The following is a 19,418-nucleotide window of genomic DNA, read 5'->3' on the forward strand; positions in this document are numbered from 1 at the left end:
AACATGTACTGTTTGGTGTGACACCGTCTCAATACAGGATAGACTCCAACACACAAAGTAAAACTAAAAAAAGTTTCGCTCCTAGACAGAACAGCACTGGGTCTATGCGAAGTATGTCACCCCCATTGTCCACAGCTAAGGTAGGGATAGTCTGTCCTACAGACCCTGGAGCAAATATATCCAAGAGAGTCCATGCAAATCTATGAAATGTGGCAAGTCTAGATGTCCACAGCGTCTGAAATGAAGAAAGTCTCAGGACTACATCTCATTATATTATTTTTTATTTAACTATAAACATTCGCGCTCAAGAAACGGGTTTAGCGGTCATCGTGACGCAGCATGGGGTCGTCCTAGGGTATGATTCGTGTATTTACTTTGGCTAGGGAACATTTCTGTATACAGAAAGTACCTGGGGTATATTTCTGTATTACCCGCTTGCGGACAACGACCCTTTCAGGCAAAGTCAGCGATCTGTTCCATTCTCTAACGGCCGTTCCCACAAAAATGTCAGTCCAGCAACTGGTATACTAGATCACGTACTCTTTGTATCCGTGTTTCTGTGCTGGCGTGAAGGTGCCATACTTTGAGAGTCTGGGTTCGAATCCCAGATTGGAGTTATCTAAACAACGTACCAGAAGCTATACTTAACTGAGGAAATATAATCGTAGCCAAATATATAGATTTGATTTCTGCAGTCATCGCTTCAGCCGTGAAAGCCAACTGGCGCTTGTCGTGGGCAGAGGAGTACAGAAGTATATGATCTTTACACTACCAATTGTCAGATTTCCATTTTGTGGAATCGATGCGGCTTAGACCGCTGACTTTGTGTGCGGGCAATCAAGTGCGTTACTCTTAAACCCTGAGTTCATAAGAATCAATTGCGCTGATCGATGCTCATGTTGTTGATCAATGGATTGTCCGGTCCAGGCTTGCTTATTTACAGACCGCCGCTATATAACTTGAATATTGCTGAGTGTGGAGTAAAGCTCAACTCACTCACTCACTTACTCACTCATGAACAGTGAAAACGTGCATTGGGTTTTACACCGGTTTGAGTAACATTCCAGCAAATGTTGATACGGTGGCAGAGACCAGAGATAGCCTTTGCACATTGTGTCCATGTGCGGAATCGAATCCGAGTCTCCAACTTCGGGCGAACGTTCCATAATCTCTAGACTCGCAACCGACCCAAGTCAGATACTATACTCGAGGGGCGCACTTCACTTGTACTCGATAGACAGGCAGGTAACAAAGGTATATCTTACTTTTCTCGTGACGTCACAAAGTCTCAATATCTACCACACCGCCGTCACGAAAAGTCCAACAAGGCAACCAAGCCTAGCCTCCTTAAAATATGTTACCTCCCAACCTGTTCTTCTTTGCTATGTGATACATTTTTCACACTCTTAGCTCAGTAGTCAAGCTAATTCTGAAATTTCTATTAGCTGCACGTTTTGTTAACAGATGTTAATTATTGTAGATTATGCATGCATTCACATGTGTTGATTATCTCTGCTACCAATTTGTAGTTATTTGTGAACTGTGGATGTTGAATACAAGAGAAAATGGAAATAATATTTATATACATGTACAGGTCTGAAGCATCACATATACAGTACTGCTAGAAATCACTGGCAATTTCTTCTCTAGTTGAAACTGTTCTTTGTGATCACAGATCTATGGTAATGACATAAACCATGTACATATGGGAGACAACTCTAGTACCCTTCCTTGACATTCAGTTTCATCAATATAGAGTTACCTCCCATGATCAAGCAGACGACATATCTGTTGCCATGATCGACCTCATTGCGTTAGAGAAAAGAAAGCTTCAAAAAGATGATTTTGTGAGAGGCGGTGTTCACCCAACATTGCTACCTACTAGACATGGACTCTCGTGTATAGAACTTTGAAGAATATTCAGACAAGCGGGAGATTAGAACGCAAGAAAATTACAGATAACAAGGGAGCCTACATAGAGAAGAAGAAACTACTCGAAAAGCCGCTGAACGTATGTTTGGGGTCGTTACGTAACCAGTGTAGCCAATACGGTGGTAGCATAGTATTTAAGACTGAGCCCGGTTTATTTTCAACAGCTGATTAAGTTCGCCGAGTGTTGTAACAACTGAAATCCTACATGTAGAAGATAGGTTAACTATTTTGTCACTTCAGTTTAAGTCAAATAATTGGTATTAGTGTCCGTATTAGGACAGTAGATTTGTAGTAAAGTTTCAAATCGGTACGTAATAGCTCACTGGCTTCTATTCTCGATTCACCGACAAGATAGACTAAATTGTGCTGATAAAACTTCTTTCACGTATTCGTTTAAGTTTTAGAAGGAGAACACACCTTTAGTTGAAAGGTATTTGCAAGTAATAGTGACCGTTTTATGACTTTCAAAATTGTTAGGGTGTAATTGAGGTGTGTGAAAAATATGACATTTCGCCATTGAACTGCTATACGCCGTTGTTTGAGTATTCCCCGCTACTTGCTCAAAACATCTTTCACATACACCTTTATTTGATATGAGGGGAATATACTATCAGGTGAAATGTGTGTGCAAGTAATAGTGATAGTTCCATAAGCTAAAACAAAATGTTAGGGTGTATTTGAGGTGTGTGAAGAATGTGACATTTTGCCGATCTGATCTGATACACCATTGATGCTTGAGGGTTATAGTTCCATAACTTCTTTCTTTCTTGTTGATCTCATTATTTTACAAAACTGGAAAGGTGTTTTCGAACTCTTTGTGAGAGTTTTACACTTTATTTTTGAGGGCAGTGTGACAGTGTCAGTTAACATTTTGTTAATGTCCGTTCCATTCCCAACATGCAGTAAGATATCCGAATTAATTATTAATGTAAACAAACATGTTTCAAAGTAGATTTCTTAAAAGAACAGCTGATGTTAACAGTGTTCTTGCCATACTTTTGCGTACTTTAACATGTTTTGGGAGGGAAGGTCCCAGGTGTACCATTTATTCTTTCATTCATTCACATATGTACTTCTTTCTTTTATTCTTTTTCTTTATTTCGTTCATTCGTTCTCATAATTCTTGCTCTTAATATTACTATAATTCATTCATTGTAAAATTCAGACTGATACAATAAACTGGCTGAAGTTCTGTAAAACCAGGGATAATATACAACGTATATATTATATACAGGGGAGGTCATTTCATTCATTGTGTGACAAAGAAGTGAAAGAAAATTTATCCATAAAAGATCTTGGTCAATGACATAAGAGTTTCCAAAAACAAATGGGGGAGCCGTGATTTTAAACGAAACTGCATTAAATTAATTAAAGTAACTACAAAAGGGCAGTATATATATTGTTATATCGTTGGGTTCTGGATCCAGCAAAATGACCCAAAACCTTCCCTGCTCCAAGTGGAAATTGTAATAGATCTAAATATTTTATTAAAAACCGATAGACTGTCTGGTCTCCTTTAGTCCTTTTTTAAAAGATTTAACTGCTAGTTATACAGTTATTTTTCTCATGCTCAATTTGTTTTCACTGTCCTTTGTTGACGGGTTTTTTTTTTTGTAATTCCACTTTTATTTATTTTGAATTTGTAACTTGTTTTCGTCACGATATTGCTGAAACCATGTCGATGTGACTGAAACTCCAAACTCTTCCATTCACTCTTTGGCTGAAGTCTGAATTACGATACTATTAAGCAATATATAGCAATACTATTACCATTGGCAAAAACGTAGTCATTTGAGAACTGTGGATTTTGAATAAGAGAGACAATGGAAATAAGATTTATATAGGTCTAAAACATCGCATATACAGTACTGTTAGAAACTGGCAATTTCTTCTCTAGCTATTTATTACCATAAGCAAAAACGTATATCTCCATAATCTCCTGCAAATACTATATACCAGAAAGGTTTGAAACAGGATAATACATAACACAATATAGTTAAAAATAAACGTTAACTTATGCATTCTATTAGCGGAACATCTATCGTCTAAAATAAAGTTATAGGCGTTCTGCAAGCATTGATGAATTTTCTTCTGGACTTTTGCTTTACTTCATTACCATACCCGTAAGAGAGTAAGATGTACCGAAGTTTACCGTCTGAAGTAAACTTTTATTTACACAGAATAAGTCAAAGTAATTTGTTTGTTGTATCGTCGTTTCGTTGTTCATGGTAACTACAGGGTTTTATCATTTGTTCTCCAGATGCCCAAGCAGAAGCTAGCAGGTGCGCGTTTAACAATTTGTTGCAGGGAAATAGTATCAGAGATGGAATCATGGTGGAGCATGCGCATCAAGCCGAAGTGCTGAAGTTGTAAAATGGCGGCCACTTACGGGTCGGGCTCTCAAAGCCCCCCTGTAATAGGCAGGCCGTTAGAACGTGTTTTCGAGGAGGCGCAGCATACAGGGGAGGTTAATTTAAGTGGCAGAAAACTTAAGGATTACCCTAAGATTTCAACCAAATTCGATCTCGTCGACACAATCGTAGCAGGTATGTCTATCGGCCTTGTCGGAAGTGAAGCGAATCCGTTGTGCTCTGACTTTCACATGTTTCTTGTCAAACATCTTGGAATTTACGTATAAACTTAGACACGTGATATGACCATGGTTATTACTAGTAAAATACTATGATTTAGTTGTCATTCCATCCGTTACTCCAATAACGGATTCCTAACAGGGGTGCAACGAAACTCCAGGCTGTCGAGAAAGTGCCCTGTAAGGAGTACAGGCTGAATCATCAACACAGCAGACAGACTAGGCCTTTGTCCAAATAAGAGATATTTTGACAGTTGATTTTGTTTCGATAAGTCACACAGTTTAGCTCCATTGTCAATGCTCATGAAATGCAGTGACAGTAATCTTTATAAATTCAAAAGTTACTGTGCTAAACTCGATATGAAGTCTGTTTTGAGTTTCCACGAAAAATAGAACCAACAAAAAAATCCCAAGCTTCCCAAAACTCAATAACCAGTGCCTATCAAAAGAAACTGCAAAGATGATTGGATGGTCAGATTCTGTTGATTGCATGTCATCGAATCCAAAATCGTGTGGATGGATACAGATGGCAACAATCACTAAATGGTCTCGTGCAGACTTGAATACTTACAGACCACTTTCATAATATATCTGTAATATTGCCGAGTCCAGATAACAACAACAAGATAATTTGGGAATTATTACATGTGCAATTAAATAAAAATTGAATTTCTTAAAAGTCACATTAATGTGTCTTCTTCATGAACTTGACTCATAAACATGATAGAGGTGTTTATATAGGCTCATATTGTCTGGTGCATTTTATATTTCTCATGAAACTAATGTTCCTCTATAAGAGCCCATGTAAGTATTAACCATGTTGTTATCAACCTTTCGTAAGTACATGCTCTATTTAATATTACTATTAGATGAAGAGAACAAAAAGGTTTTGATGCACAGCTTCTATTTTTGACTACTGTAAATTACAGTGACTGGATTATTGGGGCTTTGAATTCTCATAACATCTGTGATTGTAGTATTATCCTATCTAATAGTTTTCAGTTATTTCTTAGTTGTCCTATAAACGTTTTTTAATGTTATGGTCCTTATAATATTCTAAACCATATCCATTCCTATGAATTCCTATTCCTGAGCTGGAATATTGCGAAATGCATGTGTAAACATTTCTGTGATCAGAGTAAATTTGGTTTCAGTGTGTGAGTGACAGACTTAGACTTTTTTTTTTTGTCTCATCAGTGTTATTTCAGTCATATAGCAGTCCACTCATTTCTTTTTCTTCAGTCTATTTTTGTAGCTGAAAATTTGTGTTTAAAAAGAAATCTTGCCACAATTTAGAAAAAATCTGTTCTCATGACCACACTGTTTCAGCATTCTGTACTTCTTCATATGCTCATATATTTCCTGAATGTATGGGTATCCATGTAACAATAACAAGAAATGGTACTCTCTAGTCTGTCGTACAGACCCTGAAGTATAAATACAGTCGTGCCCCATTTATCCGAACACTTGTGTTTTTATTGAAATTGTCCGGATATGCGAATTTACGGATATGTGAATCACAGGCCATATGTACAAAGAAACGTACAAAGAAATGAACATAGTAGGTATCAGACATAATCTTTATTGATTACACATAAACAAATATCAGTGCAGACATAAAATGTCTCATACTTGCACTTACAGTAATGTTCGCTTGAAGAAATCAGTCATAGCGTTTTTGCACTGGCTGTGTAGAAAAGCGAGAGGACTTTCACTGGTCAGTTCATCACTGTCGACATTCACAAGATCATCGGCAGTAACAGTCGCAGTTGCAACTTGTGCATAAGATCGTAGTGCATAAGATCGTAGTGCATCGCGAAGTTCCGACAAGGCCTCATTTGATTGGATAATATCCACATGACGAAAGCAGTTAGCAGTTGTCTTCTCGCTCACAGCTGTCCAAGCTTGCTTGATCATCCGGATTAATTAATTATAATGGCCCACAAATTGACACGCCTCAAAATTAACTCCGTGTCACCTTGCTTCTCAGAGGTAGTTCAATCTTCTCACGCTTCAAAGACTGCCGACTTCTTTGTTATGTCGCGTGAGACCCTCGGTAATTGCGTGTGTAAACATATAGGTGGTCAGCCATCCGGATATACGAGACAAAAATGTACATAGTTCAGTGTTTTGTATGTAAAAATGACCATACAGTTACAGAAACCGGATTTCCGGATAGGTGAGTAATGTTACAACGTTATGAATTCGTTTTAAGGAATTTTCGTTCAGAAGGCGAGTTTTCCGGATATCTGAGGTTTGGAAAACGGGGCACGACTGTACAAAGGTATAGGAGGTACTTACAAACCCCATGTGGCTCACATGTAGACAAGACCTCAGATTTGTATGAACAAAATCTTATCTCATTTGTCTGTGTGCATGATTGACTAGGAAAAAAACTGAACTAAATTTGATTATATTTATATCTGTTTTAGCTGAGAATCCGTGTTTTTTAGTTGCAAATGTTTTACAGTCCAGCTTGATTTTTATGAACTGTACCCTCATAACATTTATTGGCATTGTGATCCAGCACATGTCCATGAGGTTGTGCAGTTTTCTTTAACCTCCCCATGAGTGCACGTTACGTGTTTATCACTTTATGTGTTTTTTGATCTGCTGAGGTATGGTTTGCTTGAGCCTCAACAAAGCATTTTGGTCTGCCACACTTAATCAATTTTTCTTGTACTTTACTGTCATTGTTAGACAATACTTTTGTGTCACAGTACATTTTTATGACCTTATGTGAATGTTTTGTCGTGTTCCCTAGCAATGCTGAAAGTGTGGAGATTCTTTCTTTTGCCAGAAAGTCAAGCATGCATAGGCTCTGCCATGCTGTGGATGTATTTATCTTCTGTAGACATCATGAGGATATAATCTAGGATTTATCATGGTCATCAACTAAAATAGTCCTCATCCTTCTTTGCTGACTACAACAGTAGCCATGCATAAACTTATGCAAGATGTCTGATGTAACTGTTTAAATATATTTGTAATGTTCAGAAACTGACATTGTCTACAACTTACACAAAGTCTTACATGCATTAAGTATATGAATTCTGGACAAAACTTCATATATTGTCTGACATATGTGAAAATGAAGTGGTTGTTTGCATAGATTTCAAATTATCCTGATAACATTTTGTCAGTGGAAAAGATTTTGTTGTTTATTTACATCTAGACTAACAACTTGAAATGAACACTGTATGACAGACTTATTTACTTCCAGTATACATGGATGAAAAAACAAGATGTACATGTGAATCATGATCAGTACCTGTTAAAATGAGTATATAATCAGATTTCCGTTCATATTTATGTTAGCATGACTGTTTTAAGTGGATTGAATTTAGTCTGTTAAATATCATATGTTCGGTAAGAAATTTCTTGCAGTCATTTGAAAAGTATTTCATGGCATCGCCAACCAGTGCAGTAGTAACAGATAAACTTCTTAAAGGATTGTCCTTCCAGAGATCACCTTTTGACTTTTCATGATTTTTGGTGTGTGAACAGGTACTTGATGGTTTCCAAATATCTGCAGTGTGTTGGTTGCTAGTCGATATTTACTTTGACAAGATGGGAACTGTTCTTGGTACAAACCCACTGTAGATCCCCAGACAAGCTGCTGACTGGTGCAGATGTTTGCATGATATTTTAGATGCTCAGGATGCAGCATGCTAGTATTGGTTAACATCTTACAACAGTTGTAGGATAGTTTGACGGGGACTTTAGTATTGGATTTGGTCATGTGACAGTGATCAATGTGTTGATAGAGGGTTTACAGACAGGAATGCCTCCTTTTCCATCGGCTTGACAGAGCAGTGAACAACCAGCCAATTTAGCTTCTACATGAAAATGCATGCTTTTTGCAGAATCATATTACTTGGGATGGTTAAGATTTATATGATAGATTCAAGATTAATGGTGTGATCATTTATTCAGCTGTAATTGCAGTGGGCAATATTATTGTTTCACATATGAATGAGGTACATCATAACAATATTGTTTGGAAAGACATGGTATAATGACATAGAAACAATATGAAGGGTGAGGAAACTATCATAGTACTAGGAATGTAATTGTGACATGTTGGTACAAGAAGCTATACTGAAACGTCACATCATAGAAATAAAGAAGTTGTTATCCATAACGTATTATATTTTTCTACATATCTTGGAAATTGTTTCTGGACATCTGTTTGCAAAAAATGTTAAAAATGGTTCATGTAAGCCAACTTTGACTCTGATTAAAGATTGTTTGTAGAAGTGTTCCTGGTTCTTGGTGAGGAACCCCACAGATTATGTCCTACATTAACTTTTGTTCTACTCTCAGAGTCTTCTTCATGAAGGTAGGTGAAAACGGTCTTATTCAAACTGAAGTTTAATGTGAAGGTAAGGTGCTTGGGCATAACTAGATACCCAGATACCACTGAACAAAGCTACGTTAGTCGTTACATGATCATAGTTCCTATTACAGTGTTTACGAATGGTGTTTCAAAGTAACAGGACATTAGGTCCTTTAAGTTTCAGATGTCTGTCTGACCCACTGAAAATTCACAGGACCCAAAGAATAAAATTGAACACACATTTCAGATTTAACATTTCTCATAATTGGCATTGAAATTATTAGCATTATATGATGACAAACATTATAAACATAAATTTATAAACAGTAAACATGTGTCACATGCCACAAATAACAACTTCAGATAAAGTCATTGTAATATATTCAGTCAGACACTGGGGCCAGCAGGTTGGGGACTTCTGTCTGACCATTGTTAAATCTGCCAGATTTGTCAGAGGGTCAGACACTATTCGTGAACACTGCTATTAGACTTACAGCATTTGGATTCAGACTGTCTTACAACAACACCCAAGAAGGAATTGTTAAAGATTGCATTCAAACCATTGGTATGAATTTCAGTTCAGTATTTTCAACAATCATTTAGGCCATGGCCTCTTCTCGGCACCAGCACGAAGTGAATGCTGCTATTGTGTGTCAGTGAACAGGATATTTTCACTTACGGACAATGATCTTGGTATCTATTTTCATGCTTTAGAAATGTTCAGCTTACAAGTTTGTGTATCAGTGTGGTCAGTGACATTGTAAGTATAAGTATAACATGATACTATTAGTTTGGAGACAATGGATATGTGCGTAAATCTTATTCATTACCATGAATTGTTTTGTGTATTCATGGTGTCAGTGTTATATTGTGAAGTATGTTTTACAGTGGAATGGGTGGATTGACAAAGTTTGTGATGAGTAGGCAATATTTAAAATTCTGTGTAAGTGTTCAGTAAGATATGTTTGTTTAGAGAAGGGGTTTGACGTTTTGATAGATTTTTTGATATATTCTATGGTTGATTTATGATTGACAATGAACTGAAAACATTTCATTGTAAGCATTTTTTATTGGTGTTCTTCGCATGAATGAAAAAAAATGAAATTATTAATAAACAATAAAACTTAACAATAATGCCAGTCACTGACGCTGTCAGTTGAAGAGAGCAATATTTCTCTGCGGTACTTCAAGATTACCTTAACTTAAAAATAAATTGTATAAATCTGTCTTTATGGGGACAATAATCTCTACTTCAATTTTTGCAATTGCACAGATCAGTGCTCATGCAATTGATCACTGGTTTTTCTGGTCCAGATTTGATTATTTACAGACCGCTTCCATACACCTGGAATATTGCTGAGTGCGGGGTAAAACTAAACTTTCTCTCTCACTCTTCGATTTTTGAGTGGCATATCTCAATAGATGTCTGGATTGAGACAAGAGGACTTAAAACAGTGTTGTTGGCATGCAATCATTGATGAGTTTCATTCTTCTTCTTGTATAGTTGGGCAGACTGACTTTGCTTTGGTGGTTCTACATGTCACATGAACCAAATCCCAAATTATCCAAAGGGATTAATCACACCCTGACCATGGTGCAGTACTTATTGTGGTAGAAGGCTTTCGGTTTGGTCCGTTTTTTTTCTGTAGATGAGATACCATCAAAATGAAGATAAGAGCTAACCTGACATAATTCAATAACATGAAAAAAATAACCATAAACTTTGTTTCTGTGATTGAGCAAAACTGTCATTTTGGAACAAGATAGAATTTATGGTATGAAAACTGAAGATGCCATTTTGGTTTGCATTATGGTACACCTAAGCACTGTTCTACTAGTGGTGTACCGTTTCATCCCTAGTGACAATATATATTGGGGGGTTGGTCCCAGCTTTGAGACATATACATTTAATGTTTTGTTAGATAATGTGCATTGTTGGATTCATGTCATCTAACCAAAGATTAGGTGTAAGAAGATAGGGTGCCTGGTGTCCTTGTGGTGCTGTCTGTGAATCTGTCATGATCATGTTCATAAAAGGGACTTCCGTATAAACTTCTTCCCTAATTCAAACACTTCTGTGCATTTTATGATAAATACCTTCCTGTTATCAGCCCAATAATATTATTTGCTGTGACACTTGTGAAAATTGTATTTTAGAAATGAAACAATAATTGTTTTGTGAACTTTATTCTCTTTTTGACATAATTTAATTTTATGTTCAGTGCAAGTGATTTGGCTTTGTGTTTCAAACTTTCATTGCCAAGAAAAAATAATCTTCACAGATGAGATAAAAAAATGGTGATTAACAATATTTAGCACTTTCTGTTGTGCTGACATAGCGTATATGCAATCTCATTTTATGTACATGATGTATCAATATTTTTCTGTTGTCAGATATGTCCCATATGTGATTCAATGGGTTCACAAGCAGTGAAGTGATGCAACAATAACCCAGACTCACATTAGCATAATCAATAGATAGGTGATACGGTGCACAGTCCAGATGGCCAGTACATTTGCAACTGATGTGATAGTTTGTTGTCCGTTTGTGTTCATGTTCTGAATGCAATATGTCATCAAGATGGAATTGTATCAAACTGACATGGAATTTTCTTTTATTTTTACAAATTTTTACTCAAGCCAAGGTTCATCATATTTATGTCATAGCCATAGATAATCTGAGTTTTACCGTGGCCTACAAATTTGGGGTACACAATAACTGATTCCTTCAAGGAAATATGAAATAAGAGCTCCAGAAATTCTGTACACTTGCCTTAATTAAGCACAGTAACTGATTCCTTCAAGGAAACATGAAATAATAACTCTAGAAATTCTTTACATCTGCCTTAATTAAGCAAAAATAAAAATTTACTCCAAACATTTTGTTGTGTGGAAATATGCTTATTTATTTGTGAAGACCCAGTAGTCTTAAAACATGTTATACAATATAGAACAAGTGACTGCTGCAAACTGCTTTGCAGTGGTACCCATATGTTAGAGCTACCTATTAATTTTGTCGTCGAGTATGTTTTGCTGTTATGATTTTACAAATGCTTTTCACGTGACTTTCTGTTGGTTCCTTGTGTGAAGTTGTCTACACGTACACAACATGGAAGAAGAGCTTTGTAGCAAACAGCTATAACAAAACCCATCTGCATTCAGGAAAAATACATAATCAGTCAGCGCAAAAAGTAAAAAGTTGAATATATTTCTGATATAACATATTCATTTTGCTGCATTCAGTCTATCCATTTGTGTGTTTTGGACATGCATTTTTGTAGCTTGTAAAAATAAATAATGACCAGTATAAGAAATGAAGATGAGATTTGTTTACAGGGAAATATTGTTCAGTGAAACTATGTCACTTGTGAGCGTTAAAGAAAAACATGACTATGTGCATCCCTTATTAATTAATTCAGAGTTCGTGTTTGAAAGGAAATGAAATTTCTTGTTTAATGTAGACTTTGAGACAAACAAAATAATTGACACATATGTTTTGAAGTGTGGTGATTTTAAAAGTGAAAGATGCAGACTTATTTTATGTTGGTTGGGTGCCTCATCAGGAAATATTGCTTCATATCAAGTGTAAGTTTGGACTGGTAATGGAAACAGGAAAAGTATCAGATTAAGTGTGTGAACAGCTGTATTAATGAGGAGGGAAAACTGTTGGGAGAATGTTAAAGCCATCATCAGTGTTTTGGATTTGTTTTCATTAAACTACCAAACCACTTCAAACTTATTGTTTTGTTGTAGAATTTGTTGGACAAGGCCAATATTGCTGCTCTTTAGTTCAACTCTCCTCCTTTGGGTGTGTTCCTCTGACTTATATGAGAGAATATATGAATCAGTGGATTCAAAATTAATATTTGTGTGTACTGTTCAGCTGTTGCCCCATTGTGTGAACTCTTCATTAGATATTGTTCCTTGTAAGGGATTATCTGTGGCAGCCTCAGCTTCAACAAGTATGTTTATGATTTATTGTAGGAAGTGGTTACATTGTGCATATCCAGGCTGGACAAACTTGTAGCATGACAGATGCTTAGAACATGTCATGTTTCCTTTATTATATATGGGAGTATTTTATTTCATACACTCTTTACTCCTTGCATTTAATTCTAAGATAATAAGAGGGACAATTTTGTGTTCAAAACAACCCAATGTTTGAATAATAACAGGTGTGTTTTGAAAAGACAGGTTATAATGGCGTTCTGTCTTTGTAGTATAGCAAATTCTGATGTATGGGCATAGTTTTGATAGAAAGAGACAATATTCTTTGTAATAATGGTTATTTGCAACAGATTTGGGGCCCAGTGTTAGCATCCTAGCAGTGTAGGAAAGATGAAAAAAAATAATCTAGCCTGTCCACAGGACTGACTGGTCAAATTTTTTACCAGTCCTGCAAAAATCTAGCTTGTTCTGCAAGTATGAATAAAACACCGTCTCAAGATTTAAAACTGTTTTAGTTTATTTAAAGCTATCATTTAATATGCACAAGATGCTAGCTTAGAGAACTATATTCTTAAACAGCAAACATATCTCATCGATTTCGTTCGCAATAATTTCATCTGTTTGATTATCCTAATATTATCCTTTGGCAATATTCTAAAAGGTTCTAAGATGCATAGATCACAGTGTTTCTGGTGAGATCAAGAAACAAGGAAACATAACTGCTGTCCTGCAGCTCATATCGATATTTCCTTTTGTGTGAGTGAAAGAGGATTTTTTTTCAACCATTGGTGTGTTGAAATTTATCATGGGATCCAGTTTTCATGAAAAGCTTCTGACTCTGACAAATCCAGCAGATTCATGGACGATCTGGACGAAGTCTACAACCCACTGGCCCAAGTGTCTGACAGTATATTTCACTATGACTTTGAAGTTGGAATATGTGACATGTTACACTTGTTGTGCTGTTTATAAATTTTATGTTCTTTAATAATTTCAATGCCAGTTATGAAGAAAGTTATATCTGTAATATGTGTTTAATTTTTACTCTGTGGGTCTTCAGTCATGCATATTTTCAGTGGGTCAGGCAGACATCTGAAACTTACTGGGCCAGTGTCCTGTTACTTTGAAGTTACTCTGGAGGTCATTTGTCAATATATGATTCATATTTTTTTATAATGGTGACTTATAAATTTTTAAGAGTTATTTGTTAGCACAAGTTTCTACTGGTGTGTAACAGGGGTCTGAAGCTGCTGGTTTGCTTCATGCTATTTGAGCAAATATGTTGTGGACTGGTTTATTTTCCTTCCCTGAGGGGATTATTGTACCAGATTTTGATGAATACTAGGTCCTTTTGTTACAGTGTTCATTTCATTATGCCCAGGACATCAGTGTCTCTATTACAAGTAACTGTTTTGCCCTGTTCACAGAAGGCAGCAGACGGATTCTGTTTGCATCCTTAGAGAGGAGATAGCGTCAGTGTAAGCAATTACAGAAACATTGTGTATCCCAACAACGGTAAACATTTACTTTGTCAGTGCTGGTGGGGATAGACCAGACAGGATTGTTTTTCCTAGACTCATTTCTACACCCACTTACAGGGATTTGGTATGAATGTGTAATATTACTAGTTGATGGGGAAATACTACACATTTGTGGCCATGTGGTAGTCATCATGGGCTTATGGTGGTGAAAGGTCAGGCCCATGTGGGGATGGTTAGGAACAGGTCATGCAGCTGGGAGGTGTGTAGAGGGGAGAGTAAGAAGAAATGAGTGAATGAAGGAAAGATGTGCAAGGAAACCTTAAACTTCATGGTTCTGTAATACGTTTTGAAGACTTTAGAAATTAGTGTGACCACAGCAGCATAAAACAAAATGGAGGACGACTTTGGACTTGTCAACATTGTGTGGGAGCTGTGTTCAGGACTGGAAAAGGAGAAATCTTAGAAGGTTTACAATGATAATTGATATATTAGTGGTAATAGTCTTATATATTTGTTTAGCACAACTCTTCTCACTCCCTTTCCATACATTTGTGTGGATACTGAATATATATAAATTTCATAGTAACAAACTAACCTATTTTAATTGAAAAGGAGCCCTAGGGAGAACAGAGATTCAGTCTGAACCTGAGGAAATCTAGACTTGCTTCATTAAAGGCTTCATTAAAGGCTTCATTAAGATAGGGCATGGCAGTTGACAAATTAACGTGGTTCAGGGATTCGGAGACAGAGTATAGTTGGTCAGAGAAAGAAGACTGGAGATTGAGATTGGCGGTCCTTTGACCTCAACAGAGGTGCTGGGAATGAGTGGTGTAAGAGTATGGGTTTGTTGAGGGCCAGTCATGAAGCTCTGGATATGAAGTGTGGACTCAAGAAGAAACCAGTGTTAAGTGTTCTTGTACAATAAGACCGGGATCAGGGCTGTAGAAAGCACCTAGTTATAGTAAGTATCACAGTCTCAGATGACTGGTAAAGCTTTAATGGAGAATGTGGAGGGAAATTAGTAGTAGGTCATGAAACATAATGTGGAATGGTAACGTGGCAGAATGTAGGAAGGGGTCATTAGAGTGAGAGAGTGTGCTTTTACATTGCTTCCAACAGTATTCCACCAAAATCAAGGCAAGGGACACAGAGTCGGTAGATCTATATTCGCAGTGCTTACTATACCAGACCTGATTTTTCTTGATTCTGGCTTCTGATTCACACCTGAAGGACAAGACCATAGTACCACACATTAATTCTCTCTTTTAATTAGAGACATATATTGCATTTCATGATATTCCAACTGTGTAGGTCAGTGCTCAAGTTGTCACTCTTCGGACCAGTCTTGATTTTGTACAGGCCTATGTCAGATATCTGGAACAACGAGTGTGGTGTTGAACAACAAACAAACAGAACTGACAACATGGCGACTGAATATTTTCCAGGAAAATCCTAAATGAAATAGTATTAGCTGAGCTTGCTAGACAAACTGACTTTGACCAATCTTATTAAACTCTGGTCTTAGTCCTTGTTACAATTAATCCTCTCAATGCTACCGTCGAACCCATTCGACAGGAGTGCAGGATAATGACATCTCCAAATAAAACTTGCAATAATTATTCAACGAGTCGGATTTACGTGTCATATGAATTATGTATGGAATGTACTAATTCTCACCTTTTTAAATATGTAATGTTCAATACTTAAAACGAAACGCCCGCGAATTAAATTTACTTTATTTATGTTTGTCTTGTAATTAATATCTGTACGTTTGAAATTATCTGGATATTTTTTGATAATAATGTTTATTTTTGTATGTAGTATTAATGAGCTGAATATTTTTTCAGTTGTCCCTTATTTAGTGACGCACTGAGTGTTTGAAATCACCCACCCTCTTATTAGCGCCTTATGCTGAAATTAATTCAGCAGGCTAAAGGTTAATAAAGATCAGAAGACATCCCAGTATGAGTTTCATCACAATGACCTTGCATTCAACCAGTCAGACCATCACTGACAAGATCAGGGACTCGGGCATACATACCCTGAAACAAATATATCCAAGAAAGCCCATACAAGTCTGGACTATATGATTGAACCAATGATTCAGATCGTCTTCCATCTCACACTTTTGATACAGAAATAGCGACAACAATGTGGAAAGTGCTTCTGTATATTCTTGGCCTACTTTCAGACTTTCCCAAAGGATTCTGTTCAGTTTTAAGCTGTAGATCAAGAGAACTTTGTGTAACGAAAGTTTTGTAACCTTATCCAGGAAAAGAGATTGAAACTAGTGTCTTAAATCATGACAAAGCTACTTTCTTGGGTAATCTACTTATTGTTTGTTAATTCATTGACTGGTCTCAAGTTCTGTAAACTTTGCACTGACATGACCCGTAATAGGATGCCCTCAGATTTTTATGAAGTGGTAGCAAGAGGATCAGTTTTGAATGAGAAACAGGTTTCATTCAGACTGGTAGCTAGAGTCACAGACTGAATTCAGTTTTCAAACTGTATGTGTTTTGTTTATGTAGTACCATGAGAGTGTCTTCTGTTGCCCAGATAAACAGTCAGTTTACATTCACGTGTATTGAATGACCAAGTGCTGCATGTTATCCGGCCTCGAGCCTATCCCACTAAAGCAGTAGACACAGGCAAGCTGGAGTCTTATTATAAAACCACCAGTGTACAACACCCACAAGTTGTGTTGAACTACTTGAACATACTCATGTATTTAAAATTAGAAATAAATAGCAGGGCTGTTTTAGAAGAGATTTTAAACCTCAGTCAAGGAGTTAAACACAATATTTTATGTCATATTGATGTTTGAGTGTTGGAACTTTATTTGTTTTGTTGTTGGATCAACTTCCAAAGTCCTGTTGGACTCTTCTAGATACTTTGTAGAGCATTGGGTGCAAAATACTGAATCATATGCCATTCCTGTATTGCCTTCATAGAAATTCTGTACTTCAAGAATCAATTCCTGTCATGGGTGGAAATAACCTATTGCCAGACGTCCCAGTCTAGTATTTTTTTTCTGGCGGGCAAGCTAATTTGTATATCACACTGAACTGGTGTCCAGTTGACTTATTTAAATTATCAACAAGAGAATTAGCTGGTATAGTGGAAAACTATCAGGACAAGTGATTTTACAAGTGCCTCTGTACCCGGGTACATTGGCAATGCAAGAATTATTTCCATCCATGCCTGCACACATTGGTTTTTGTAGAGCCACTTAAAACAGATATTGAAAGGTCTCAGTGACTTTTCAGTTCAGTGGTGTATAATCACTAAGTAAGACTATTCAGACCTGTTCCACTAACTGTCTGGGTAGTCTTTGTTAGATCTTACAGTGTCATATCTCTAGCCTGCCAGAGTCAACAAGTCAGTGTCCTGCACATATCCCTGAGCATCATTTCCATGATGTTTGTGTGCCGGTATATATTGATTATTATCAGCTGGGCAAACTTGTTACCCAACAATCTTTCTGGAGTGAGACTCTCCAGAGCTAAAATTGGTCTGTAGGAGCCCCTGCTCGAGGCTACTAACAAGATTAGCTGCACAGGCTCACTAACCTGGTTAGTGCATGGCATCATATCCCAATTGGATAGATAGATGTTCACCATGTTGATCACCAGATCGCCTGACCCGAACTCCTTGAAAAAAAATGATTTCGTAAATCTTGAATCTTGCCCAGTCAGTATTAACTGACAAGCAAAATAAACTGAAAACAAAACATGCAATTTCTCTCAAAGATGTTCCCAGCTGATTTTTCTGGCATCATGGTGTAATATTTTGAGGGTTGGTCACAACTGAACCAGTCATGAAGATGTGTGATATTTTTTTTAAATACTTCTTAATTGTCTTGTGATGCAGTGCAATAATGTTATGTTAATAATCAGAACAATAATGTTATGTTATTATTGTTTTTGATAAAATGGCCCAAGTATCACAACTTCTGGACTACCGTTCTATGATCAGGTGGCCTTGCTTGGCATTCACTAGAATTGCTCCAGTGCTGTACTGAATGCTAATCTGTCATCTGTACATGGTAACTCTATTCTTCAAAGAGGCAAGTCTAGATAAGCGGGCAGTAGTTCAGTCTGTTATGTAATATTGTATAGAAATTATCTAAACAATTCATTTTATCTTAGAAAATTGTGAAAGTCTAGACTTTCAGTAGCCCTGATCCAAGGCTGTACCCATGGATTAATAGTAATCATATTCTTAAAGAGGCGAATCTAGGTAGGGATCTTAATGATGCAACTGTGTTTGGGGGATATTAATTTTAAACAATTCATTTTTTACTATCCATGGCTGTACACATGGGTGTATAATAATCCTACCATTGAAGAGGCAAGTCTAGATAAGGGTCGAAAGACACCAGTCTGTTAGGGAGATTTTCATGTTTTTGAGAAATTTTCATTTAAACAATTAACTATTACCTTAGAGACTTTTGCAGGTCTAAGCACTCAGCCCTGAAGAATAAAACCAGGTCTGGGTATCTTGCAAACTCTATGCTGTGTGTCTGTAGTATGATCTATGTTTAATTTGGGGAATGGTGTGTCTTGCACCATACACCTACGTGCACCCACACAAATACACACTGATACAAAAGTGCAATATTCTAAGTGCAGTGTAAGGCTCCATTTTGCCTCACTTTGTCTGCAAACTGAAATTATGCCATGTGCACCTATTGAATGAATTCATAAGGATTAACTTGGTTTCAAGGGGAAAATGGGCAGCAACTATTAGACCTTAGCTAGTTTTCTAGACAATGACACTTATGACATGCACAAGCCTGTCACTCATACACACAACATTGAGATGGGCCATATTGGGATAAAAGATGCTGCTGGCTTCAATTTCAGTCTAATGGTTCATGGGGGGGTGCTAGAAACTCCAAAGTGGTTGCTGAGATACAAGATAACAAGCAGGAGATAAGTTCCTGTATCTTGTGTTGTGCCCAGACAGCAAACTCCTCTCAGTGTTGGTGTCAGAGGAACTGCACCTAGACTGCAAGCTCCTCTCAGTGTTGGTGTCGGATGAACTGCACATTACGCAGGCAGCTATTTCTGACATGATAATGCAAGGACCTTGTGTACTGCCATCTGGTGAAGAAGCTGTTGCT

The 19,418-nt window shown here is 37.0% G+C and overlaps 1 protein-coding gene across 9 annotated transcripts in view; it reads left to right on the forward strand.

Annotated features, from left to right (window-relative positions):
- The first annotated feature begins 4,272 nt into the window (after positions 1-4,272).
- Positions 4,273-19,418, forward strand: part of LOC137281639 (leucine-rich repeat and calponin homology domain-containing protein 1-like) — a 93,167-nt gene continuing 78,021 nt past the window's right edge. For all 9 annotated transcript variants that reach the window (XM_067813008.1, XM_067813012.1, XM_067813004.1 and 6 more), the window contains exon 1: positions 4,273-4,478. In XM_067813008.1, coding sequence (XP_067669109.1) covers positions 4,307-4,478 — 172 coding nt within the window. In that variant the 5' untranslated portion in view covers positions 4,273-4,306. The remainder of the gene's footprint in view (positions 4,479-19,418) is intronic.

Source organism: Haliotis asinina, chromosome 4 (assembly GCF_037392515.1).
Source record: "Haliotis asinina isolate JCU_RB_2024 chromosome 4, JCU_Hal_asi_v2, whole genome shotgun sequence".
NCBI classification, from domain to species: domain Eukaryota; kingdom Metazoa; phylum Mollusca; class Gastropoda; order Lepetellida; family Haliotidae; genus Haliotis; species Haliotis asinina.